We start from the raw sequence: 27,099 nt of genomic DNA, 5'->3' as shown, positions 1-27,099 counted from the left end.
AGAAGCACTAAAAACACTGGAATAATACAAAATATTCCGAATGTATGCTTGGGAGTGACCGCTCTGGCTTGTAAACATTGGCACACTAACTGCAGGCAGGCCAGCTGAGGCTGTGGATGTGTACTGGACGAATGCTGTAGGTCGAGTTTTTCAACATTGGGGTCAAATTTTTATGCTGAAAAGCATTGTAGGTCGGTTTTAACGTAGGTTGGGGATATCGTACGTCAGGGCCCACTGTACTTGAACTATGCCTTGCCTTAAAATCTTGTAAAGGTAAAAGTCCCTGTCCTTTTGGGGTCACCTATGTTATGCTTCAGTATCTTAGTCAGCCAAACCTGATTAAGTTGCTTTCATTGTACAACAAAACTTGGACGTCGTGTACATTTCCAAACGCATGTCATACTGATCCCCAAAAGGCTCGGGAGAATAACAAATCCCTCTCTTTTCCACCTTATTCCTGTGACTGACTGCCTCTGCAAAGTGTGGAATGAATGATTAACAATTTGTCCTAGAATGTTTGAGACTCAGTTGCACTTATCTCACTCACCTGAAGCTGTGCCTCAAATGTCAATTTTCCCTTCAGTGTTACTGAAGCAGTTTCCTCACCATACCTCACATCCTGTTCTCTGTAAACTTTTTCTCGTTATCCTCTTTTATGTCTGCAAAAAGGAACACCTCCCATTCACAATTGATTCCCTTCTTCACGATGATTATCCATCTGTTGTCAACTCCCAGATTCATTTTCTCAAAGAGGCAAATTTGATTAGGGTGATGTAGTTTATGTACTCATACCTGTACATATTCATTTATATGTTACCTCATTGCTTGTAATCCCTTCCTGCCACCATACTTCATTCATTTTTTTCTTGAATTCTGCCTCCTCTTCTATTTAAGCACCTCTCCTATGCATTGCATTTTTGTGTGTGACTTATTTTGACAAGATAAGCCTACAATAATAGTTTATACTGTTCACCTTACACTGAAACTAACATTCCACCCTTCTACACTATATTTCCACATTCATGTTCTCAACATTTAGGTAGTTGTAGGTTTCTTCTTCCTTGTCCCTTCCATTACTACTAGGTGACCTTGTGTCGTTTATTAAAAAGGGCACCTCTAACTTAATGACTTCCTTATAGGTCAAGGGCTGTTAAGCCCAACAAGGCAGGAAGAATTTCTCTCAGCATATATATACTGAGCAGTTGCTTTAATTCTTATTTTTGGGATTAATGTATTCTTGTCTGGTTATGAAAAGGATACCGTGCAACCTTAATGATCCTCGAGTATTTGAGAAGCGTTAAACTACCATTAACTAACGCAGTCTCAGATTCAGTATGCCATCAACCGCCGCCAGTGTTTTTTTTTTTTTATTTAATATATTTATTATGCACCCCATATCTATCTTGTGGGCGGCACTCAAAAGATTACAGACACACAAAATAGGTCCAGGGTCTCAGGAGATTATGTGCCTCTAATCGTTGGTGCTATGGTAATGGACGATAAACCAGAGGTATAGGTGGTGCTATTACTAATGGAAATGCAAAGTGAAAAACTTGCTTGTTATAATACCATCATTTGATACCATTATAAGTCATTAATAAAGCTCTATTTATTCACAGGGAGCCACCCTGGAGGGCGAAGGTGAGGATACTGCTCCTCCAGGAGAGGAAGGAAGCCACCAGGAGGTAAGGCTCTATCAAAGCTTTTTGTCAGTTTATTATATATATGAATAATATATATACATGTTTAGAAGCATACACATATAAAGATACACAACATATCCCTCCAAACTGCCAATATCCCAAACCCCTCCCCCAAAGTGCAGGCATTGTACTTCCCACTTCCAGGACTCAAGTCCGACTACATGAAAATAACCGGTTTCCCTGAATCCCTTCACTAAATATTACCCTGCTCACACTCCAACAGATCGTCAGGTCCCAAGTAGCATTCGTCTCCATTCACTCCTATCTAACATGCTCACGCACGCTTGCTAGAAGTCCAAGCCCCTTGCCCACAAAACCTCCTTTACCCCCTCTCTCCAACCCTTTCGAGGACGACCCCTACCCCGCCTTCCTTCCCCTATAGATTTATATGCTTTCCATGTCATTCTACTTTGATCCATTCTCTCTAAATGACCAAACCACCTCAACAACCCCTCTTCTGCCCTCTGACTAATACTTTTATTAACTCCACAACTTTTCCTAATTTCCACACTCCGAATTTTCTGCATAATATTTACACCACACATTGCCCTTAAACAGGACATCTCCACTGCCTCCAACCGTCTCCTCGTTGCTGCATTTACCACCCAAGCTTCACACCCATTTAAGAGTGTTAGTACTACTATACTTTCATACATTCCCTTCTTTGCCTCCATAGATAACGTTTTTTGACTCCACATAAACCTCAACGCACCACTCACCTTTTTTCCCTCATCAATTCTATGATTAACCTCATCCTTCATAAATCCATCCGCCGACACGTCAACTCCCAAGTATCTGAAAACATTCACTTCTTCCATACTCCTCCTCCCCAATTTGATATCCAATTTTTCTTTATCTAAATCATTTGACACCCTCATCACCTTACTCTTTTCTATGTTCACTTTCAATTTTCTACCTTTACACACATTCCCAAACTCATCCACTAACCTTTGCAATTTTTCTTTTGAATCTCCCATAAGCACAGTATCATCAGCAAAAAGTAACTGTGTCAATTCCCGTTTTGAATTTGATTCCCCAAAATTTAATCCCACCCCTCTCCCAAACACCCTAGCATTTACTTCTTTTACAACCCCATCTATAAATATATTAAACAACCATGGTGACATTACACATCCCTGTCTAAAACCTACTTTTACCGAGAAGTAGTCTCCCTCTCTTCTACACACCCTAACCTGAGCCTCACTATCCTCATAAAAACTCTTTACAGCATTTAATAACTTACCACCTATTCCATATACTTGCAACATCTGCCACATTGCTCCTCTCTCCACTCTATCATATGCCTTTTCTAAATCCATAAATGCAATAAAAACTTCCCTACCTTTATCTAAATACTGTTCACATATATGCTTCAATGTAAACACTTGATCTACACATCCCCTACCCACTCTGAAACCTCCTTGCTCATCCGCAATCCTACATTCTGTCTTACCTCTAATTCTTTCAATTATAACCCTACCGTACACTTTTCCTGGTATACTCGGTAAACTTATTCCTCTATAATTTTTACAGTCCGGCCTGCCGGTTTCCCTGAATCCCTTCATAAATGTTACTTTGCTCACACTCCAACAGCACGTCAAGTATTAAAAACCATTTGTAGGAGTGAATGGAGACAAATGGTTTTTAATACTTGACGTGCTGTTGGAGTGTGAGCAAAGTAACATTTATGAAGGGATTCAGGGAAACCGGCAGGCCGGACTTGAGTCCTGGAGATGGGAAGTACAGTGCCTGCACTCTGAAGGAGGGGTGTTAATGTTGCAGTTTAAAAACTGTAGTGTAAAGCACCCTTCTGGCAAGACAGTGATGGAGTGAATGATGGTGAAAGTTTTTCTTTTTCGGGCCACCCTGCCTTGGTGGGAATCGGCCGGTGTGATAATAATAAAAAAAAAAAAATTTTTACAGTCTCTTTTGTCCCCTTTCCCTTTATATAAAGGGACTATACATGCTCTCCACCAATCCCTAGGTACCTTCCACTCTTTCATACATTTATTAAACAAAAGTACCAACCACTCCAACACTATATCCCCCCCCCTGCTTTTAACATTTCTCTCATGATCCCATCAGTTCCAGCTGCTTTACCCCCTTTAATTCTACGTAATGCCTCATGTACCTCCCCCACACTTACATTCTGCTCTTCTTCACTCCTAAAAGATGGTATACCTCCCTGACCAGTGCATGAAATTACTGCCTCTCTTTCTTCCTTAACATTTAAAAGTTCCTCAAAATATTCTCGCCATCTACCTAATACCTCCATCTCCCCATCTACTAACTCCCCTACTCTGTTTTTAACTGACAAATCCATACTTTCCCTAGGCTTTCTTAACTTGTTTAACTCACTCCAAAATATTTTCTTATTTTCATTAAAATTTCTTGACAGTGCCTCTCCCACTCTATCATCTGCTCTCCTTTTGCATTCTCTCACCACTCTCTTTACCTTTCTTTTACTCTCCATATACATACTCTGCTCTTCTTATAACACTTCTGCTTTGTAAAAACCTCTCATAAGCTACCTTTTTCTCTTTTATCACACCCTTTACTTCATCATTCCACCAATCACTCCTCTTTCCTCCTGCCCTCACCCTCCTATAACCACAAACTTCTGCCCCACATTATAATACTGCATTTTTAAAACTATTCCAACCCTCTTCATCCCCCCCACTACTCATCTTTGCACTAGCCCACCTTTCTGCCAATAGTCGCTTATATATATATATATATATATATATATATATATATATATATATATATATATATATATATATATATATATATATATATATATATATATATACTTTTTCAACAAGTCGGCCGTCTCCCACCGAGGCAGGGTGACCCAAAAAAGTGTTCTAAATGCTCTAAATCGTCGAAATATGCAGAAAAACATCATTTTACCATATTTTTCGATTTTTTCAATGCTTCAGCTATTTCATATATTTCAAGCATTTCATATATTTCATATATTTTTTAAAAATACCAAAAGCATTGAAAACATCGAAAAATATGGCAAAATGATGTTTTACTGCATATTTCGACGATTTAGAGCATTTAGAACACTTTTCAGACAAACCTGACATTTTAGCTAAAATTCATGGATTTTCAAACTTTTTTATCAGAATTGCTAGAAGTGTTCTAAATGCTCCAAATCGTCGAAATATGCAGTAAAACACCATTTTACCATATTTTTTTATTTTTTAAATGCTTCAGGTATTTTTAAAAATAGCAAAAGCATTGAAAAAATAGAAAAATATGGTAAAATGATGTTTTACTGCATATTTTGACGATTTGGAGCATTTAGAACACTTTTCATACTATGCTGATATTTTAGCTAAAATTCATGGATTTTCAAACTTTTTTATCAGAATTGCTAATGCAATTGAATTTTTCGAGGCTTTTCAATATTTTAAAGTATATTACATATTTTTCAAAAAGCCCAAAAAATTTCGATGAAATTCAGAAATATTTTTGAATATTTCATATATTTTTTAAAAAATACCAAAAGCATTGAAAAAATCGAAAAATGTGGCAAAATGATGTTTTACTGCATACAGTGGACCCCCGCATACCGTACGCATCGCATAACGTTCAATCCGCATACCGCTTGCTTTTATCGCAAAAAATTTGCCTCACATACCGCTCAAAAACCTGCTCACTGCTCTTCGTCCGAGACGCATCCAATGTGCGCCCTTAGCCAGCCTCACATGTGCCGCCGGTGACATTGTTTACCAGCCAGCCTCCGCGGTAACATCCAAGCATACAATCGGAACATTTCGTATTATTACAGTGTTTTTGGTGATTTTATCTGGAAAATAAGTGACCATGGGCCCCAAGAAAGCTTCTAGTGCCAACCCTACAGCAATAAGGGTGAGAATTACTATAGAGATAAAGAAAAAGATCATTGATAAGTATGAAAGTGGAGTGCGTGTCTCCGAGCTGGCCAAGTTGTATAATAAACCCCAATCAACCATCGCTACTATTGGTGAGACAGCTGCTGCTGCTGCTGTACCACCGTCAGCTGCTGCTGCTGCTGCACTGTCAGCTGCTGCTGCTGCTGTAGCATCGTCTGCTGCTGCTGTAGCATCGTCTGCTGCTGCTGTAGCTCTGTCAGCTGCTGCTGCTGTTGTACCACCGTCAGCTGCTGCTGCTGCTGCTGTAGTACCGTCTGCTGCTGCTGTAGTACCGTCTGCTGCTGCTGTAGCATCATCTGCTGCTGCTGTAGCACTGTCAGCTGCTGCTGCTGCTGCTGTAGCACCGTTGTTGGTGTGGCTTATTGAGAATACCAAGAAACAATTAACCCCAGAGGATTTGCCACCCAGGATAACCCAAAAAAGTCAGTGTCATCGAAGACTGTCTAACTTATTTCCATTGGGGTCCTTAATCTTGTCTCCCAGGATGCAACCCACACCAGTCGACTAACACCCAGGTGAACAGGGAAAAATGCCTGGAACTAGTGCTCATATTGGTGAATTTAAAGCCAGCAAAGATTGGTTTGAGAGATTTAAGAATCGTAGTGGCATACAGTGTGATAAGGCCTGTTCTGGAAGAAAATGCCAAACAGGACCTACAGTACTCAGGAGGAAAAGGCACTCCCAGGACACAGTGTCTCATCAGTCATTGCTGCATCTTCAATAAAGGTAAGTGTCATTTATTCTTCATTTAGTAGAGTAGTACATGCACAATATATATTGTGCATGTACTACTCTACTATTGTGCATGTATCCTTCTCTTTGTGTGTAGGAAAATGTATATTTCATGTGGTAAAATTTTTTTTTTCATACTTTTGGGTGTCTTGCACGGATTAATTTGATTTCCATTATTTCTTATGGGGAAAATTCATTCGCATACCGAACATTTCTCATAACAACCAGCCCTCTTGCACGGATTAAGGTCGCTATGCGGGGGTCCACTGTACATCATTTTTTGTATATAGTTCTACTGTCTGCACTCTGAAGCAGAAGTAGGGTTGTTGTAGTCGGAGTGTAATCTGAATTGTGAGGTTAGCTCACTTCTGGCAAGACAGCTATTGAATGAATGATGGTAGATGTATTTTCTGGTTTGGCTCATCATACCTTGGTGGGAGACAGCTGTTGTTAAAAAATTGATCTTTTCAATAAATATTTCATTTTGATTATTTAGATAATGGTACTTATAAAAACTTATATTGTCAGATGCAGAAATTGGCTTCTGAAATGAAAGTGGGGCAGAAGAGAAAAAGACCCAACATCAAGCTGGAACCAGGAACTGTGAGTGGCACTGTAAATGTTCCAGTAAGTACACTGTACCATTTTAGTTATTGTGCTCTATTTAATAAACACGATTACTGTTTAAGAAGTTAATCATTACAGTTTTATAGGTTACCAACTAATTAGTCAGGAAAGGTAATTTGAGTATAGTGTTTTACAAGAGGCTTTATCAGAGCTTCTCTCAGGTAGGTTCCTTGATGCTGGCGAGGGCTCTTGATCCAAGGAATTACAATTGTCCTTCAGTTTCTTGGACTGAACTCAGTTGCCTCCAATTCCCCAGACACTGTATTGATCCCTACAGGCTTAATGCTACCCCACAAATGTAATTTTTTTTTTTTAACTGTGCTTCTGTTAATTGCAGTGGTCCCTCAATAATCGTCCGGCCTGAAAGTCGTCCATTTCGGAAATAGTCCTGTTTTTTCGTCAAAATATTGGCTCGCAAATGGTCCGGTAACTCGCTAATAGTCCTAATAGTCCTTCGTCCTGGACACGTACTCGCGCTCTGAGCCGCCTCGGCCTTTCCTTCCCAGCCAGTGTGCCATTGTTTACCAGTGAGTGACGGTCTCCTCACATGCTCCTACGAAATATTTCATAATATTCCATTGATTTTAGTGCTTGCAAGTGCTAAATAAGCTACCATGGCTCCAAATAAAGCTTCAGAGGTCATTTTGATAAGGACCTGCCTTGTATGGGCCAGTGGGCCTGCAGTGTTCTTCCATTGTTATGTTCTTATAGGCTATTTGTGTGAGGGAGGGATGGCAAGTTTATTGTTGGAGAATATGACACTAATATCAACTCTATGGCTTATTTATCTATCAAAATTCAACTAATATGACATAATAAACAATATTAATAACATAGAAACATGGAATATACTGTAGAATGAATAAAATAAGTCATTACGTATGTCACGAGAGGTGTTGTGTTGTTGTTGGGTATATAAGGGCCACTGAGTGTAAGCCGTCCATAATGGTGGTGAGGCGGCGGTGGTTTTTGTAGCCCTATATAACTCCAACAACATTGGAGGAGTTGGTAGAATTGCTGAATCACTAAAGAAGGAACCCTCTACCACCATCACTACAACCTTCTACCACTATTACAACTGTTACCACCATCACAACTACCTACTACCACCATCACTACTACCTTCTACCACCAACACTACTACCTTCTACCACCAAAGAAAGCTTCTAGTGCCATCCCTTTGGTAAAGAATGTGAGAAATGCATAATTTATGAAAAAGTTTGTAGAAAAATACTCTACAACACCTGATAAATTAGACACATGTGCAACTCTTGGGTATCTTTATTGAGGAAACGTTTCGCCACACAATGGCTTCATCAGTCCATACAAAGGAGAATCTTGAAGAACAGGAGGAGAATGAGGTAATCAGTCCCTCAACCTTGAGTCGATGTGGTCAGTCCATCAATCTTGAATAGAATAGAAACATGTGTCTAATTTATCAACATGTCGGTTCTCTGAACCATTCATCTACAAACACAACCCTCTCGTGACATACGTAATGACTTATTTTATTCATTCTTCAGTATATTCCATGTTTCTATGTTATTAATATTGTTTATTATGTCATATTAGTTGAATTGTGATAGATAAATAAGCCATAGAGTTGATATTAGTGTCATATTCTCCAACAATAAACTTGCCATCCCTCCCTCACACAAATAGCCTATAAGAACATAACAATGGAAGAACACTGCAGGTCCACTGGCCCATACAAGGCAGGTCCTTATCAAAATGACCTCTACCCAAAGCAACCCAAGAATTTACTCCCGTACCCAATGACACAAATCAAACTCAGCTCCTCCAACTCGTATATTTGTCCAATCTCTTCTTGAAGCTACCCAAGGTCTTAGCCTCGATCACCCTACTGGTAAGTGTCATGTTAAATAAGAACTTAAGAAAGTAGGAACACTGGAACAGGCCTGCTGGCCCATACTAGGCCGGTCCTTCACAAATCCAACCCACTAACAGAACAGATGCTACCCAAGCAATAAACTCAGGTGCAAGTCCGACTCAGATCCAACCCCTTTCACTCGTGTATTTATCCAACCTAAATTTGAAACTACCCAAGCCATAGCTTTTAGAACATTGGAAAGGAGGAACACTGCAATAAGCCTGTTGGCCCATACTAGGCCGGTCCTTCACAAATCCAACCCACTAACAGAACAGATGCTACCCAAGCAATAAGCTCAGGTGCAAGTCCGACTCAAATCCAACCCCTCTCACTCGTGTTTTTATCCAGCCTAAATTTGAAACTACCCAATGTTTTAGCTTCAATCACCCTACTGGGCAGACAGTTCCACTCAACTACCCCTATTACCAATGTTCATTTATACATTTTATTAGTGCCCTAGAGTCCTTATGGAGGGGGATTCCCCTTCCAAATAACCTCTCTTCCCTCTCTCCTCCCTGTCTTCCATTCATCAACAACAGCCTTCAATAAAGGTAACTGTCATGTTGAATGTTCATTCTTTTGTGCATGTAAATCTATCTTTTAGGTAAAAAAAAAAATTGTTGTTGATACTTCTGGGTGTCTGGAACGAATTAATTGGATTTACATTATTTCTTATGGGGAAAATTGATTCGAAAATCGTCAATTTCGATAATAGTCCCACTTCCAGGAACGGATTATGGACGATTATTGAGGGACCACTGTACTTGGTTGACAGCCTTACTCCAACAAATACTGGGTTATGAAGGAGGTAGTAAGGTCTACAACTATTGAAAACCTTGATATATACATTCTGAAAATAGAGCAACGCGAGACTAGCTAGTCTCACGTTGAGAGCAACGTGAGACTAGCTAGTCTCACTAGCTAGTCTCACGTAGCTACAATGACTAATCATAGATGTAAAACGACTTGTGAGCAAACACTAGGACATATTTATTAGAAAATGTTTCAGTTCTGGGACCTTAACCCTTTGCAGGCAGGTGCTGTAGTACTATGTGATGAGCTCAGCTTAGATAAGCTGTGTACAGTAAATTTTGGCCTACATATGAGAGACTGGGTCTTAGTGGTGAATGTGAACCATATAAAAAAGTCCTGCCTCATGCAGTGCATGATGGGAAAAACTGCGATTTTGCAGTGTACTTTCGTATGGTTTTTATGGTTGCATTCTCAGTTTCTTGGTCTCATTTGATAGAATGGAAAATATATTAGAGAAATAGGCAATTTTGATTAGTTTCAGGACAAAACGTAGCCAATATTCCAGAGTGCATAAATGATGTCACTCGTCCAATATGCGTCCAGCTGGCCAGTCTAATACGCATTTAGGAATAAATTGACATTATTAGTACAATTATTACAATAATGCAGTAGTCTGCATAACAGTAAATCTTCTATATTTTGTGTGGATAAAAATTTAAAATTTAAAGCGAGCGTAATATGGGATAGGCCTGAGGATGTAACTGATGAACAGAGGAAATGTTTTTTTAGTGCTAGGAATGTTTACATTGTTTATTCTGGACCCTATTTTTAACCCCTTGACTGTCGCAACCCCAAATCCTGAGGTGTCTCCTGGTGTCGCAAAATTTCCGAAAAAGAAAAAAAAATTTTCTCATGAAATGGTAGAGAATCTTTTCCCGATTGTAATGACACCAAAAGAACGAAATTTGATGGAAAACTGATGGAATTACGCTCTCGTGAAGTTAGCGACCTCGGCGATATTTACAAATCAGCGATATTGTTTATTTGTTTATTCTGGACCCTATTTTTAACCCCTTGACTGTCGCAACCCCAAATCCTGAGGTGTCTCCTGGTGTCGCAAAATTTCCGAAAAAGAAAAAAAATTTTTCTCATGAAATGGTAGAGAATCTTTTCCCGATTGTAATGACACCAAAAGAACGAAATTTGATGGAAAACTGATGGAATTACGCTCTCGTGAAGTTAGCGACCTCGGCGATATTTACAAATCAGCGATTTCGCCCACTTTGAGCTTTATTTTTGATTAATTCCATTGTTCCAGTCGACCAAACTCATACCTATTTCTTTAGAACTCCATTTTTTGTATCGATTGAGTACAAGAAACTGCCCATTTACCGATTTCAACTACCCAATAACGTGGTCAGAAATTTGCAATTTGGCTAATTTCACGAAAATTAAAAAGTATGAAAATTTCAAAATAGGGTCCAGAATGAACAATGCAGACATTCCTGGCTCTAAAATAAATTTTTTTTTGTTCATCAGTCATGTTTCCAGGCCCCTCTGATATTACTCTTGCTTTCTATTTTGAATTTTTATTCATTTCAAAAATAGAAGATTTACTGTTATGCAGACTACTGCAATATTGTAATAATTGTATAAATAATTTCAACCCATTCATGACTGCATATTAGAATGGCTACTTGGACATTTATTGAAAATGACATCATTTGTTTACTTTTGAACATTGGCAAAAATCAAACAATTCCCCTAATTTGAGCTCCATTTCAAGGTTCTTTTCATAGTAAAACCAATCAAAATCACCTCTATTTCTATAATATGCTTTCCATTCTATCAAATGAGACCAAGAAAATAAGAATACAACCATAAATACCATACAAAAATAGACCGCAAAGTCGGCATTTTAATTAAAAAAAAAACAGTCGGAGATTTTTTTCTCATTATGCACTGCCTGCTGCAGGATTTTTTTAATATGGTGCACACTGACCACACAGACCCATTCTCTCACATGTGGGGCTACCAGCTTTCTCCTGCTTCATTTGAAGCCACTAGAATTGATGAGTAGATATATGTCAAACACAGTGGCTTGTAAGACATATACAGTGGAACCTCAAAAATCGAACTTAATCCGTTCCAGGAGCTAGTTCTAAATTCGAAAAGTCTGAAATTCGAAGCAATATTTCCCATAAGAAATAATGGAAATACAATTAATCCGTTCCAGAAACCCAAAAATATTCACACAAAAAATACATTTTATAGAGATTAATTAGTTTTACGTACAACAAATACTGTAGTTTTTAATTATGTATAGTAATACATATAAAATAACATTTTTGCTTACCTTTATTGAAGATTGGTGATGGCATCTGGAAGATAGGGAGGAGGAGAGAGGGAGTTGGGGTTAGTGTTTGGAAGGAGAATCCATCTCCATGAGGACTTCAGGTAAAGCCCTCTCTGGGGTTACTTCCCTTCTCTGTTTTTTAATGCCACTAGGGCCAGCTTGAGAGTCACTGGACCCCTGTCTCACAAAATAACTGTCCACAGTCCTCTGTTTCTGGCACCTCTTTAACATTTCCCTAAAATGGGACATGGTTCTGTCACTGAACTTATTGCAAAGATGGCTTGTTTCAGCTTGCTCAGGGTGGTACTTCTGCACAAACATTTGGACATCATTCCACTTGGCACAAATCTCCTTAATCTTTGAAGAAGGCACCTCATCCACTCCCTATATTAACACCTTTCGCAACATCAGCTTCCTTGATTTGTTCTTTCTTTGACAGGATAGAACCGATGGTTGACTTGTTTTTCCCATACATCCTGGCAAGCTCAACAAGTCTCACACCACTCTCATACTTCTGTATTATTTCCTTCTTCACATCTATGGTGTTTCTCACTTTCTTTACCACAGGGGTACCACTAGCAAGTTTCTTTGGGCCCATGGCAGCTTATTTCACAGTCCCACAAGCACTAAACACAACGAAATAATCGTAAAATGCGTAAATGAGAGCGCAGGTTAGTGTTCACTCAAGCATAAACAAAGCTAGACTGCTCACGGCGCATGCGCGGGGACGCGGACAGAGCGGGCAGCAGACAGGTCCCATACCCGGCGGTCCGAAAATAGGGGCGCGTTCGATAATAGGGACACAGTTTGTCCGAAAAAATGGTCCTATTTTCGAAACGTTCGATATGTGATACGTTCGATTTTTGAGGCTCCACTGTATATACGACTGAAACAGTCAAAGGGTTAATTTGGAAAATTTTTAATTTTGTGTGAAATTGGTAAAATTACTAATTTCTGATCACTTGATTGGGTAGTTGAAATAGGTAAATGGGCAGTTTCCTGTATTCAGTCAAGGAGGAATAGTAGTGAAATAGCTATGAGTTTGGTCAACCGGAACAATGGAATTGGCTGAAAAATAGGGCTCAGAGTGGGTGAAATTACTGATTCATAAATATCACTGAGACTGCTAACTTCGCAAGAGCATAATTCCATAAGTTTTCTATAAAATTTCATACTTTTGGTTTCATTACCTTTTGGAAAAATATTCTCTTATTTCATAAGAATTTTTATTTTTTATTTCTTTGACCCTGAGAGTGATTCTCAGATGAGGTGTTCTGACTCTGAAAGGGTTAAGGATCACTGCTCAGTGGTCACGAGTGGTCATACTCTCCCAAGCTGCTTTGGGTTCTACTTCTTCAGGAATAAAATAGGTGGCTTAAAATTCACCTTAGTGGGTTTGTGAGTGAGTTTGAGGTGGTTGGAGTTGCCTGTGAAACTAATCAAAATCATCTCTATTTCTGTAACATGTTTTCCATTCTATCAAATGAGACCAAGAAAATGAGAATATGACCATAAATACTATACAAAAATACACCTCAGAGTCGGTGTTTTAATCCAAAAACACGGTCGGAGTTTTTTTCTTCTCATTATGCACTGTGTGCTGTAGGATTTTTTTATACAGTGCACACAGACCCGTTCTCTCACATGTGGGCCTACCAGCATTCTCCTGCTTTATTTGAAGCCTCTAGAATTATTGAGTATATATACGTCCGAAACACTGGCATGTAAGACGTACAGGTCTCCCTCAACATTCGCGAGGGTTAGGGGATCAAGAGCCTCGCGAATGTTGAAAAACCGTGAATGTTTGGTGCCCCAATATATTGTAGGGAAATATATCACAATACTGCTTCCTTAACTTGTTGAACCATGAATAATCATAAAATACATGAAAACGTCGTAAATTGTACTAAATATTTACATGTTATGCTTTAATAACGTATGTTACTTAATAACATGTATGTTAACAACATGTATGTTATTAAATAACACAGACTCCACCACTGCCTCCACCACTGCCTCCACCACTGCGAGTCCCTACTACCCTCCCTCCGACCCCCACAACTGGCAGCCAGCCCTCCCACCACTCAGTGTGGTGAGTGTTTTGTTTGTTCATTATTTGCTATTAAACTACAGAATAAATAATGTAAACTCATCCAAGACTGCATATTGGAACGGCTATTAGACGGTGACATCATGTGTTTACTCTTGAACACTGCAAAGAATCAAACATTTCTGCTATTGCTAATAATAACAATAATAATAATAATAATAATAATAATAATAATAATAATAATAATAATAATAATAATAATAATAATAATAATAATAATAATAATAAATACGATATAATTGAAGAAGGAAATTGTACAAAAATACGAGAGAGTGGTTGACACATCGTCAGTGTGACTTTGTTTATGCTGGAGTGAACATTAGTCTCCCTGCTCTTCCAAACATTTCACAATAATTCAGCGGTTGAGGCAGTGGTATTTAATAACATATATGTTATAAATAATAATAGTACATGTTATTATTAATAACATGTATTATTATTAACATGTATGTATTTAATAACATATATGTTATAAATAATAATAGTACATATTATTAATAACATGTATTATTATTAACATGTATGTTATTAAATACCATTGCCTCAATCACTGCCTCTACCACTCCAGTCACACTCAATCTACAAGCACCAAACACAATGAATTATTGTGAAATGTTTGGAAGAGCAGGGAGACTAATGTTCACTCCAGCATAAACAAAGTCACACTGACGATGTGTCAACCACTCTCTCGTATTTTTGTACAATTTCTTTCTTCAATTATATCATATTTATTATTATTATTATTATTATTATTATTATTATTATTATTATTATTATTACTACTACTACTATTGTTATTATTAGCTGTAGCAGAAATGTTTAATTCTTTGCAGTGTTAAAGAGTAAACGCATGATCTCACCGTCTAATACCTGTTCGAATAGCCATTCCAATATGCAGTCATGAATGGGTTTACATTATTTATACTGTAGTTTAATAGCAAATAGTGAATAAACAAAACACTCACCACACTGAGTGGTGAGAGGGCTGGCTGCCAGTTGCGGGGGTCGGAGGGAGGGTAGTAGGGACTCGCAGGTGGCGGGAAACTTAAATATGATTTGGCGGCTGGGAATTTGGTGGCTGGGAATTTGGCGGTTGGGAATTCGCGAATGTGTGAAGCCCGTGAAAGTTGAAAATGTGAATGTTGAGGGAGACCTGTATATGTACGGCCAAAACAGTCAAAGGGTTGAACCAAAAACCTGGTCACAATTTTTTTACCCCTCATGCACTGCATGATGTTACCTGGAGAGGGTTTCGGGGGGGGTTAACGCCCCCGCAGCTCAGTCTGTGACCAGGCCTTGCGGTGGGTCAGGGCCTAATCAACCTGGCTGTCATTGCTGGCCACATGTAAACTGACATACGAACCACAGCCCGGCTGGTTAGATACTGACTTAAGGTGCCTGTCCAGCACCTTCTCGAAGACAGCTAGGGGTCTATTGGTAATCCCTCTTATGTGTGCTGGGAGGCAGTTGAATAGTCTTGGGCCTCTGACACTTAATGTGTTTTCTCTTAGTGCACTTGTGGCACCCCTGCTTTTCACTGGAGGGATGTTACATTGCCTGCCGAGTCTTTTGCTTTCGTAGAGAGAGATTTTTGTATGCAAATTTGATACTGATCCCTCTAGGATTTTCCAAGTGTATGCATCCTCTCCTCACCTAGAAACATACTCATTCACTAATAACTTGGACTTACGACAGGCTCTCTGAACAGTATGCATAACTAAATAATGCATAATGGTGGAGTTCTGTTCCTAAGACCACATTTTTAAATAAATTCATCGCTAAGTGAGGCGCATACTATAATGGTAGTGGGTTTGTGTCGCTCATCTTTGATATTGCTTTAATGTCACCTTTGCACCATTTCTAACATTTCTGGTATGCTTTTAAATGTTTATACAGTAGTGTACTGTATATTGTAATAAACAGAATAGAGGAAATCAGCTCTAATATACATTATTTAGGCATTCATACTAGTCAGAGAGCCCGTCGTAAGTCTGGGGCGTCGGTAAACGAGTACATTGCTAAGTGAGGAGATTAGGATAATAGCTGAGGTTTTTGAGATGACAACATTTTGGGTCTCATTCATAAAAAATTAATTTGGGTTGTCGACCATTCTTTTCAAGATTGATGGACCGACAACATCGACTTCAAGGCTGAAGGACTGATTACCTCAAACTCCTTGTGTTCTTCACGATTCTCCTTTGTGTGGACTGATGAAGCCACTGTGTGGCGAAACGTTTCATCACTAAAGATACCAAAGTGTTGCATGTGTGTCTAATTTATCGACCCTTAGTCTGGGCAGCAACTCGCTGAACACTGAGTCGTATTGGGACTTTAGTATCTCACTCATTTCTTGGTTGTCATCTGTGTATGTCCCATCTCGCCTAAGCAGGGGCCCAATACTGGATGTTGTTTTTTCCTTAGATTTGGCATAAGAAAAAGTATTTTGGGTTTTTTCAATTTCCTTTATGGCTTTTAGTTCTTCCTGTGATTCTTGTCTCCTGTAAGATTCCTTCAGTTCAATATTTGCAATTTCATTGGCCAGTGCCTCCCTTCATATTTCAGATATATTGGCCCCTCTCAGCAGCTCTGTGACTCTTTACCTTTGTCTGTATAGGGAGTCTCTCTTTCTGGTTTACATCTCTTTCTTTTTCTTAATGGAATGTGCCTTGAGCAGATCTCAAGAGCCACACAGCTTATTTTTTCTAGGTTCAGATCTGTGTTGTTTAGGATATCTTCCCAGCTTATTTCATTGAGGACATGGTTGACTTGTTCCCATAGTAAAGGACCCAGAATATTACCTTGAGGAACCCCACATGTTATCGACATGGGTTCTGATTCTATGTTGTTGATCTTAAGAATTTGTTTCCTGTTGCTAAGGTAGGATTTAAACCAGTCTACAGTACCCATGCCGATAGCTTGTAGTTTCTTAACCCTTTCACTGTAGTGACCCCTGCTCACAAACTTGCTCCCAGTGGGCTTCAAAGCCCTGATACAATGGTACCAACAATGAAAGGGTAAATAAAGTTAACCATTTTGACTTACACAAGAAAGGTCATCACTGCCGCTTCTAAAGTGAAGAGCTGAAATTTACAACTCGACATCTTTACTTACACGTAGCCTAAACCACTTCATCAGAGCTTGATCTAGTTCTCAACATTTTCCTTCATTCATTTTACACATCTGCTTCTTTGAATCACTGTTAGCAAAGAAAAGTAATTTTTCTTTGTCATAAACTGTGGAAGAGCCAGTGCTGTATAATTCACACAAGCTTCTCACAGACACACTGCTGTCAAGTTTTTCCAGAAGTTCAACCTTGTCTTTCATGGACTTTGTACAGCGTTTGCTCTTTACACAACGAGAAGCATTTTCTTTATTCATTGGAACTATGTTTGGGGTTAAAGCGAGCAGGTTATAACAATAAACGGAGAAAAACAAATTGGAATTGCTAGCCTATGTTTGCAAGTGACACCAACAGTTTGTTCAGCAAGTACAGCAGGTTGGTGAGGCAACCCGGGAAATTTGAAGTTATGTTAGCCGAAATTAGTGATGGAACCAGATTAGTGATGGCCTACCGGATTAGTGATGTTTTGTACACAGTAGGCTTTATCAGGTTCACCTCTCAAGAAAACTGTCATCACTAAAAGTTCTACACAACTGTGTGTCTTCCCCTTACCATCATGTTGGTATCTCATACCGTACAATATTGATAATATTTTGTAAATTTCTTTCAGGTTCCTGTTCGATATCTCAGCAGAGTCAAACACTATATAAACACCCTAGAACTGCTGGAGATCTGCAGGCAAGTCCATCCAAGCATTCTTTCATTTCCAGAGGAAGAACATTATCATTAGGTAAGATGCAAATACTGAAGAACATTTGTTTATAAAGATCCTTTATAAAAAAAATTATACAGTCTTCTAAAAAAAAAAAAAAATGTTGTGCAAGTTTCCCTAGTTATAGAAAGGTACTGCTTATGCTATTTTCTCTGCTTGTTAAATTAAGAAAAAATTAGGATTGTAACTAAATTAAAAGCTTGTAAGTAGTTCATTAACTTTCTTAACTACTATTACATGGATATGCAGTCTCTGGACCCATTATGTGCCTCTCTTAATTTTTTGACTACTGTCTGCAGGATAGGGTGCATTATAAAGTTTTAAGCCAGCTAGACTAGTATAGCAGTCTTCATGTTTAAATCTACCCTGACCTTGTCAAAAAACACTTCTTTCGTACATTGTCTCCTGTACAAGTCTACCCTAGTTGTTGAGGGACAGTAGAATATTTGAGAATTAGAATACTGTACTGGGTGTTGGCATTGTTAGACAAATTGACATGAGTAACTATTGCTACATTCACTCTCTGGGAACTCTTATCAGGCTATTGCAAACAATAGTTTGCTTGTTGAAAATGGTATAAAATAACAAGAAGTTGATAAGATGCATGTGCAACTATTGTAGGCAGCAGGAGTAATGGTGTGGTAAAGATAATATAATATAGTCAGTCCATCAGTCTTGGAGAAATAGTTTGAGGTGGTCAGTCCTTCAGCCTGGAAAAGAGTTCAGCTCCGTATTGTTTCAGACCATGGAGCTGAGCTCTTCTCCAGGCTGAGGGACTGACCACATCAAACTATTTCTCTGAGATTGATATACTGATTACATCAGTCATCTTTACCTCTTCACTACTACTACTGCTGCCTACAATACATTCTTCTCTGTATTACACAAATAACCTGCACATAGGAGGGTGAGGGAGCCAGTATATATCATGTGCTAGTGTGACTTGTCAATGTTCCAAGTCAGACCAAAACGTCAGCATAAACTTTTATCTCCTATGTGTGGGGTTATTTGTATATTGTTCCAGTCATGTAAGTAAGTTTATTCAGGTATACAAAAATACAGTTACATAGATAAATTAGATACATATGCGACATTTGGGTATCTTTAATGAGGAAATGTTTCACCACACAGTGGCTTCATCAGTCCATACAAAGGAGAATGGTGAAGAACAGGAGGAGTTTGAGGTAACCAGTCCTTCAGCCTTGAGACAATGTGATCAGTCCATCAATCTTGAAAAGAATACAGCATATGTGCAAAGAAATGGCTTATATACTGTAGGCAGGAAAGGTGCAGCAGTTGTAGGTGGTATGATCTACTTTCACATTCGTCAAATGTGATAACACCTACGACTGCTGCACCTCTCTTGCCTGTAGTATATAAGCCATTTCTTCGCACATATCCTATATTCTTTTCAAGATTGATGGACTGATCACATCGACTCAAGACTGATTACTTCAAACGACTTCTGTTCTTCACCATTCTCCTTGCTATGGACTGATGAAGCTACTGTGTGGCAAAAAGTTTCCTCATTAAAGATACCCAAATATTGCACATGTCTAATTTATCAACTTGTCGGTTCTCTGAGCCATTCATCTACAGTTACATAGAGTATCATACATAGCAGCATATGTGTAGAGTACCTAGAGTAACCCAAAAAAGGTCGAAGTGACTTTTTTGGGGTCCTTTGTGCCTTTTTGTCCCTTGTAGTTGACTGATAAAGCCTACTGTGTAGTTTAAACATTTCAACAAAAAAAGATGCCCAGCTGACGCACATGTCTTACTCATCGATATTATGCTTGCCAGAGGCTTTATCAAGCCAGTGTAAACAATTGAAAGGTGTAGTAGTGACGGTGGTGGTTGTTGTGGTATTGGTGGTTGTTAGGTGATGGCAGGGTCTATTGTGCTGGTATTACAGAGAAGAAGCTGCCTTATATTTGCATAACTGTACACATATGAAAAGATGTTGTAAATGCTGTTTCTATGCATTTTTGTTTTGGGGAGTGTCTAGTGTTGGGAATATATGTATTTACTGACTTGACCGATTCTGACTTAGTGTCAGTCTTCCACCCAGAGAATACCAGCTGCAACATACCTCTGAAATGTTTGTTGGACACACCCTCGACAAGTACACTGGACATTGTTACGCTTTCCAGGATAGCCCATGAAGATGCCTGGTTCTTGGGTTCAGACCATGATAAATGATCCAGTACACCTAATCACTGGATAAGTGGGACTTGACATGAAGGATGAATATACAAAATGTTGAATTAACACTTTGACAGGCCCCATAGCTTGATGACCTCTCACTTGCCCTAATATCAACACTGCTATGCTTTAATCAAGTCCTTGCCTGCCTTACACAATCTATTTAATGAACATGGTAAGGAAAGAGAACTGGGCCAGTACCCAGGTAGAATATTTGGGATCTTCGGTGTGTTTTGCTGGACAGGATGTCATTCAACTAATGTCCTGATCGGTGATAAGAGCTATGATGATGCCCAAATGTTGTATTGTTACTGCTGACACTTGATTCACTAAAGTGCCTATAACATCAAGTCCATCCTTAGAATGTGGATTCTTGCTTAGGTCCAGAAAATCCTCTAACATTTAAAGTGAGTCTCAGTATTTTCTCGCACATTTTTCTTAATAGACGTCTAGAACATGTTAAACTATGGGTGGCTACTAATCTGGCTCCTTAGTTCTCATGGCACAGGAGGCATACATTCTGATGTGTACTGTTGGTGCTAAACTGAAGACTGTCCATGGACATTCAAGAGTCAGACTGCTCAGCCTGCATCAGGCCTCTACCCAGGGCATTGTTGCCAAACTGCTGGCAAAGATGAGAGAAGAGTACTTTCAGTATGTGAGAGAATGTCAGCCACACTTATATTCATAATACTCATCGATGATCTGAGACCCAGAAATCAACTGGGTATAAACTCATATTGCAAGTTTACAGTTAATGAATTCACAGGAAACCTAGCACATGGCATGTCTTGATGGGAACTCTTCCTCAAGGCAGCTTGGGAGTACCATCAATTCCCCTCCCATACTTTTACATAAAGGGGAATAACAGTCATGGGAACACTCCCTTTTTTCCCTCTTTTCAAGGAGGGGGAAAAGGGTTAAACAGACACTGTATAGAACACTCACAGGCTAAGCTGGTGGTTATCTGGTGTTGTATACATGTTGTTCAGGTTGTCTTGTGCATGCGTAGGTTTTTATCATTTTTTCCCTTGGTCACAATCTGGAATTCAAGGTTATGTACTTTGGTCCTAGTGAGTATGATGGATGTACTGGTTGCTATGGCAGCACTGGTGTTGCTTTGTGAAAGTCGTTTGATTGGTAAGAAAGATAACTTTTTTCCAAAGTGGTGTTAGTGTGTTTTAGGGTTGAAGGAAGGAAAGTATAGTTTGGTATGTATTGGAAGCATTCCTTGGGATTGCCAGTTCAACTTTGTTGAATCTTCTCTAAAGGTTATGGACATCAGAACGTCTGAAAGTAAATGTAAGAATGTTTTTTCACATGCACTTGTGTAACATTGCTGGGGATAATAATTGTGAAACATTTAGTTTGGGTTGGCTTTATGTTGATCTATGCCAAAAAAAAAGTACAGTAGTCTCCAAATATAGTGCTTTTACCTCTCATGTTTAGTCTGACATTAAATATAGGAGAGAACTAGAGTAAAGTGAAAATCAATTGTAACAGGAGTTGATGTTGTGTTGATGTACAGGAGGGCCCTGCTTTATTGCATTTGGCTAATACAGACACTTCAAATTATGACCAAAGCTCGTTACATGGTTCACCCTTCCCTACCTGAGATCTGCGTCTCTCCATTTTGTCTGGAAATTTAACCCTTTCAGGGTTTCCGATGTACTAGTACGGCTTAAACACCAGGGTTATTGACGTACTAGTACGCCTAAATTCTGGCACCTTCAAATCTAGTGAGAGAAAGCTGGTAGGCCTACATATGAAAGAATGGGTCTGTGGTCAGTGTGCACAGTATTAAAAAAATCCTGCAGCACACAATGCATAATGAGAAAAAAAAACTTCGACTGTGTTTTTGGTTTACAACAGCGACTTTGCAGTGTATTTTCATATGGTATTTATGGTTGTATTTTAGTTTTCCTGGTCTCATTTTATAGAATAGAAGACATATTACCTTGAAATGGAGCTCAGAGTAGCAGAAATGTTCGGTTTTTACCAAAGTTCAAAAGTAAACAAATCATGCCAAGCGTCCAATACACGTCAACTGGCGAGTCTAATATTCTTTCACAAGTGCGCTGGTATTATTTATACCATTTCTACACTAATGCAGTAGTCTGCATAACAGTAAATCTTCTATTTGTGAGAATGAAAATGTTGTGATAATGAGAGATTTTAACTTTAGACAAATTGATTGGAACAGTATGACAGGAAATCTTGAGTCTAGTGACTTTCTTGATACAGTTCAGGATTGCTTTTTAGAACAGGTTGTGACAGAACCAACTAGAGGAAACAATCTGCTTGACTTGGTTCTTGCCAACCAAGATTCACTAATTAATAATCTTGAGGTTAATGATGAGCTTGGGGAAAGTGATCACAAATCACTTAGTTCCAATATATCATGGAATTACCCAGATAACTGCAATCAAATCTCTGTCCCTGATTTTCGCTTGGCCGACTTCATGGGACTGAAAAATTACCTGGGTGGGCTAAATTGAGATGTCCTGACTATGGGCCAGGTAGGTGATCTTGGTTGCCAATATGACGTTTTTCAGAGCATAGTTCTAGCTGCCCAGACAACTTTTGCTCGGAGTAGGGAAATTAGATCTAACAAAAATGATCCCAAATGGATGAACAATAGATTAGAATATCTCATCGGTCAACAGAGAGGCATATATAGGCGTATCAAAAGAGGGGATGGGCAGTTAAGAAATCAATATATTCAATTAAAGAGAGAAATAAAGAAAGGAATAAGAAAAGCAAAAAGGGATTATGAGGCTAAAGTCGCAAGGGATTCAAAGACTAACCCAAAAGGGTTCTTTCAGGTATACAGAAGTAAGATTAGGGACAAGATTGGCCCATTTAAGAGTAACTCTGGTCAGATCACTGACAGTGATAAGGATGTGTGTGAAATTCTCAATACCTACCTCCTCCCAGTTTTCACCCAGGAAAATACAGTGGACCCCTGGTTTACGATATTTCATTCCAGAAGTATGTTCAGGTGCCAGTACTGACCGAATTTGTTCCCATAAGGAATATTGTGAATTAGATTAGTCCATTTCAGAACCCCAAACATACACATGCAAACGCACTTACATAAATACACTTACATAATTGGTCACATTGGGAGCTGATCGTAAACCGGGGGTCCATTGTACTAGCGATACTCCCGAAATAATAGATTATGTAGAACAGGATAATAATAAACTATGTATGATTGCAGTAACTAGTGACATGGTCCTCAGACAAATAGAGAAACTAAAACCTAACAAATCCCCAGGTCATGATGAACTGTTTGCAAGGGTGTTAAATGAATGTAAAGAGGAACTGAGCATAGGTGAGGCCCTACTAATGATGTATAAAGTTGTAAAATAACTGCTGGACTTCTGTTGCTTACACTTCTAGATATAAATCCCAGTAATCTGTTTGCTTTGTTACGTATGCTTCAGCACTGCTGTCTTGGTTTAAGGTTGCTGCTTACCAGAACCCCCAAATCCTCTTCGCAATCTGTACTGCTAAGTTCTACGGTATTTAACTGATAAGTACTAGGGTTATGGACACTCCCGAGCTTCAGAACCTTGCATTTATCTACACTGAACTGCATCTGCCACTTTTCTGACCAGGAATTGAGTTTGTTTAAATCCTCCTGAAGTTCCCAACATATAAGTTTGAATCAGTTATTCTACCTATCTTTGTGTCATCGGCGAATTTGCTCATATCACTAGTAATTCCCTCATCAAGGTCATTGATATATATTATAAACAACAATGGGCCCAAGACTGAATCCTGTGGAACACCACTTGTTACAGATCCCCACTCGGATTTAACCCCATTTAAACATACTCTCTGCTTCCTATTGGTGAGCCATGACTCAATCCATGACAGCACTTTTCCCCCAATGCCATGAGCTGCCACTTTCTTTAACAGTCTCTGGTGCGGTACTCTATCAAAAGCCTTACTAAAATCTAAATAAATGTTATCGAATTCTTTATCATGATCAACGGCCTCAAAAGCTTTACTGAAGAAAGTTAATAAATTAGTTAGGCAGGAACGGCCCCTCATGAATCCATGCTGAGTATCATTAATCAAGCTGTGCTTATCCAGATGGCTTCTTATATTATCAGCTATAATTGACTTAGTAATTTGCCTACAATTGAGGTTAGGCTTATTGGACGGTAATTTGACCGTAACGACTTGTCCCCTGCTTTAAATATAGGAATTACATTAGCCATCTTCCACATATCAGACACTACACCTGTTTGAAGAGAAATATTAAAAATATTAGTCAGTGGTTCACAAAGTTCCATTTTACACTCTTTAAGAACCCTTGAAAAAAGTTCATCAGGGCCCGGGGATTTATTTTGCTTTAACCGGTCTATCTGTTTGATAACCATTTCGCTAGTGACTGTGATATTGCATAATTTATCATCTTCAGGCCCACTATAAAAATAAATTTTGGGATATTGTTAGTGTCTTCATGAGTGAAAACCGAGAGAAAATAATTATTAAGAATAGAGCACATTTCTTTCTCCTTGTCAGTAAGATGCCCAGAGTTATTTTTAAGGGACCTATCTTATCTCTAACTTTTGTTTTATAAACCTGGAAAAAACTTTTTGGGTTAGCTTTCGATTCCAAAGCATGTCCAGATCCCTCCAGTATGGTGATATTGGGATGTTAGCCCTTTCAGTGGCTGTCACATAGGACTGTGTCATTAAGAACAGGGTCCCTTAGGCTCACTCACATAAATTGTGAGCAGTAAATTTTGGCCCTAAATATGAGAGAATGAGTGTGCACATTATAAAAAAAATCCTGCCATATGCAGTGCATGATGGGAAAAACAAAACTGACCCTGTGGACAGTTTAATATATTGACATTTTTTTTTTCTTGGTACCATTAAATAGGATGGAATGCATATTACTGAAATAGAGATAATTTTATTTGGTTTCAGAACTGGAAGTAACATACATGTAACTTAAAATTGAGCGGAAATAATTTTTTACCGTTTTTGCTGAGGGCAAGTAAGGCTTCCCAACACCCCAGTCAGTTTTATGGGTTTTAATTAAACAGGTCTGATTCAGTTACTGGGATGACCAATCTTTCCTGGTTATACATATTTTATTATTTGAGAAAGAGCAAATCTTCTATGTTTGCATGAATAAAAATTCAAAATGGAAGGTAAGCGTAATATAGGAGAGGCCTGGGAATGTGATTAATGAACAGAGGAAGTGTTGTTTTAGTGCCAGGAATGTCTACATTCTTTATTATGGGCTCTATTTTTAAATTGGTATTTTTTTAATTTTGTGTAAAATTGGCCAAATTACTGAATTCTGTGTACTTTGTACACAGTACTGTGTACTTTAGAGTGGTTGAAATAGTTAAATGAGTGGTTTCTTGTGCTCAATCAGTAGAACAGAAGGCACACTAGCAAAATAGCTAAGAAAATGTGGGTGAAAGTGCTGATGCATAAATTGTGCCAAGACCACTAACTGTGCCTGTGCAATTCTGTAAGTTTTCCATCAAATTTTGTGTTTTTGTTGTCATTACCTTCAGAAAAAGATTGTCTACCATTTCAGATTTTTTTTTTTTTTAAATTGGACACTGAGAGCAACATAAATTTTGGGGGTCTGGACAATGAAAGGGTTAACACATTGTGTTCTCTGACGTGTACCCACATCTTTCAGCACAAATTTTGGGACACGAGGAAAAGACTGGAAAAGAGAAAGGCAGTTTGATGACTATTTAATGCTATTGCTTCTCTTGAGATATGCTGGGATAAAGGCATGATTTACTGTGAATTCATAGGGATAGTTTTCTTTGCCTAACTTATGAAACAGTTTTATACTGTAATACGTTTATTTGTGTTTCTGCTGTTCTCATTCCTGCACTTGCTAACTATATTTACCATATTTTCATCATTCCTACCCTCAGATTCTTAGCATTTAAATATTTTACTTGTGGGGAAAATCTTAACCTGTAAGGGACAAAGTGCCTGGTGGTAAAGAAGGCTTTCAGAGTTGATCCAGATGCCATTTGTTGTATAAAAAATTTATGCATGGTAAAAGATTGTTTATATAATCAAGGGAAGTTCTCTGCTAGATTTTTTTAGTGTACCTTATTAATTTATGCATTTTGTCTTTTCAGAAATAACTTCACTCTTGGCAAGGCACTACTTTAAGTAACAGCTTTAGTGATGCACCTTTAATTTTTTTTTTGTTTATAGTGGCATTGGTAAGATTATTTTTTATTCTACTTTAGCCTGGCTGGCTAATAATTGTAACTTTCTTTTATATTTGAAATCACTTACATACTGAATATGTATTATATAATGCATGTACTGAATATGTATTATATAATGCATGTTACCTACGAGCTAGGCATTTTTTTCTATAAAATCTCCATTTTTGTTTTACATTTAAAACTAATTTATAGTGTATGTAACATTTATTAAGTTACTGATTCATTTAAAGTACTGCAAGCCCTCACATTTTTGCTATTCTTATAATAAAATATAATTCTGAGAGCTATTTGCATACTCTATAAAACAGTTTGAGAGTATCTAGGTCTTAGTTTTGTTACAGTGCCTCCTGCCTCTTTTTATTGAGTCACAATCATAATCTGATCGACCCTTATGGGAACTTGTCCGGTGCTGGTGCACCGGACAAGTTACCGTAAGAAAGGAGCACTGCTGGAGGCCTCCTGGCCCAAGCTAAGCAGGTCCCAGGTCCAACTCTCACCCACCCATGTACTTGTCTAACTTATTTTTAAAGCTATACAAAGTTTCAGTGACGCTACTCACGATTTTGTTCCACTCGTCCACAACTCTGCTAACCTAATGTTTTCCTATATTCTTTCTAAATCTAAATTTTTCCAACATTAACCTATTGTAGAGAGTCCTGTGTTGGCTAAATATTTTTAGTACTATAATGGTATCCCCTTTATTCCTGTATTTCATTTATGCACCT

General features: G+C 38.4%; 1 protein-coding gene across 4 annotated transcripts in view; it reads left to right on the top strand.

The window, feature by feature from the left end:
- LOC128695489 (uncharacterized) overlaps positions 1–27,075 on the top strand; it is a 40,811-nt gene extending 13,736 nt beyond the window's left edge. For all 4 annotated transcript variants that reach the window (XM_070081173.1, XM_070081171.1, XM_070081174.1 and 1 more), the window contains 4 exons: positions 1,620–1,685; positions 6,890–6,988; positions 17,830–17,949; positions 26,279–27,075. In XM_070081173.1, the coding sequence (XP_069937274.1) occupies positions 1,620–1,685; positions 6,890–6,988; positions 17,830–17,949 (285 nt within the window). In that variant the 3' untranslated portion in view covers positions 26,279–27,075. The remainder of the gene's footprint in view (positions 1–1,619; positions 1,686–6,889; positions 6,989–17,829; positions 17,950–26,278) is intronic.
- The last annotated feature ends 24 nt before the right edge of the window (positions 27,076–27,099 follow it).

Source organism: Cherax quadricarinatus, unplaced genomic scaffold (genome assembly GCF_038502225.1).
Source record: "Cherax quadricarinatus isolate ZL_2023a unplaced genomic scaffold, ASM3850222v1 Contig1883, whole genome shotgun sequence".
In the NCBI taxonomy this organism is placed as follows: domain Eukaryota; kingdom Metazoa; phylum Arthropoda; class Malacostraca; order Decapoda; family Parastacidae; genus Cherax; species Cherax quadricarinatus.
This window is presented reverse-complemented; position numbering and strand designations above follow the sequence as displayed.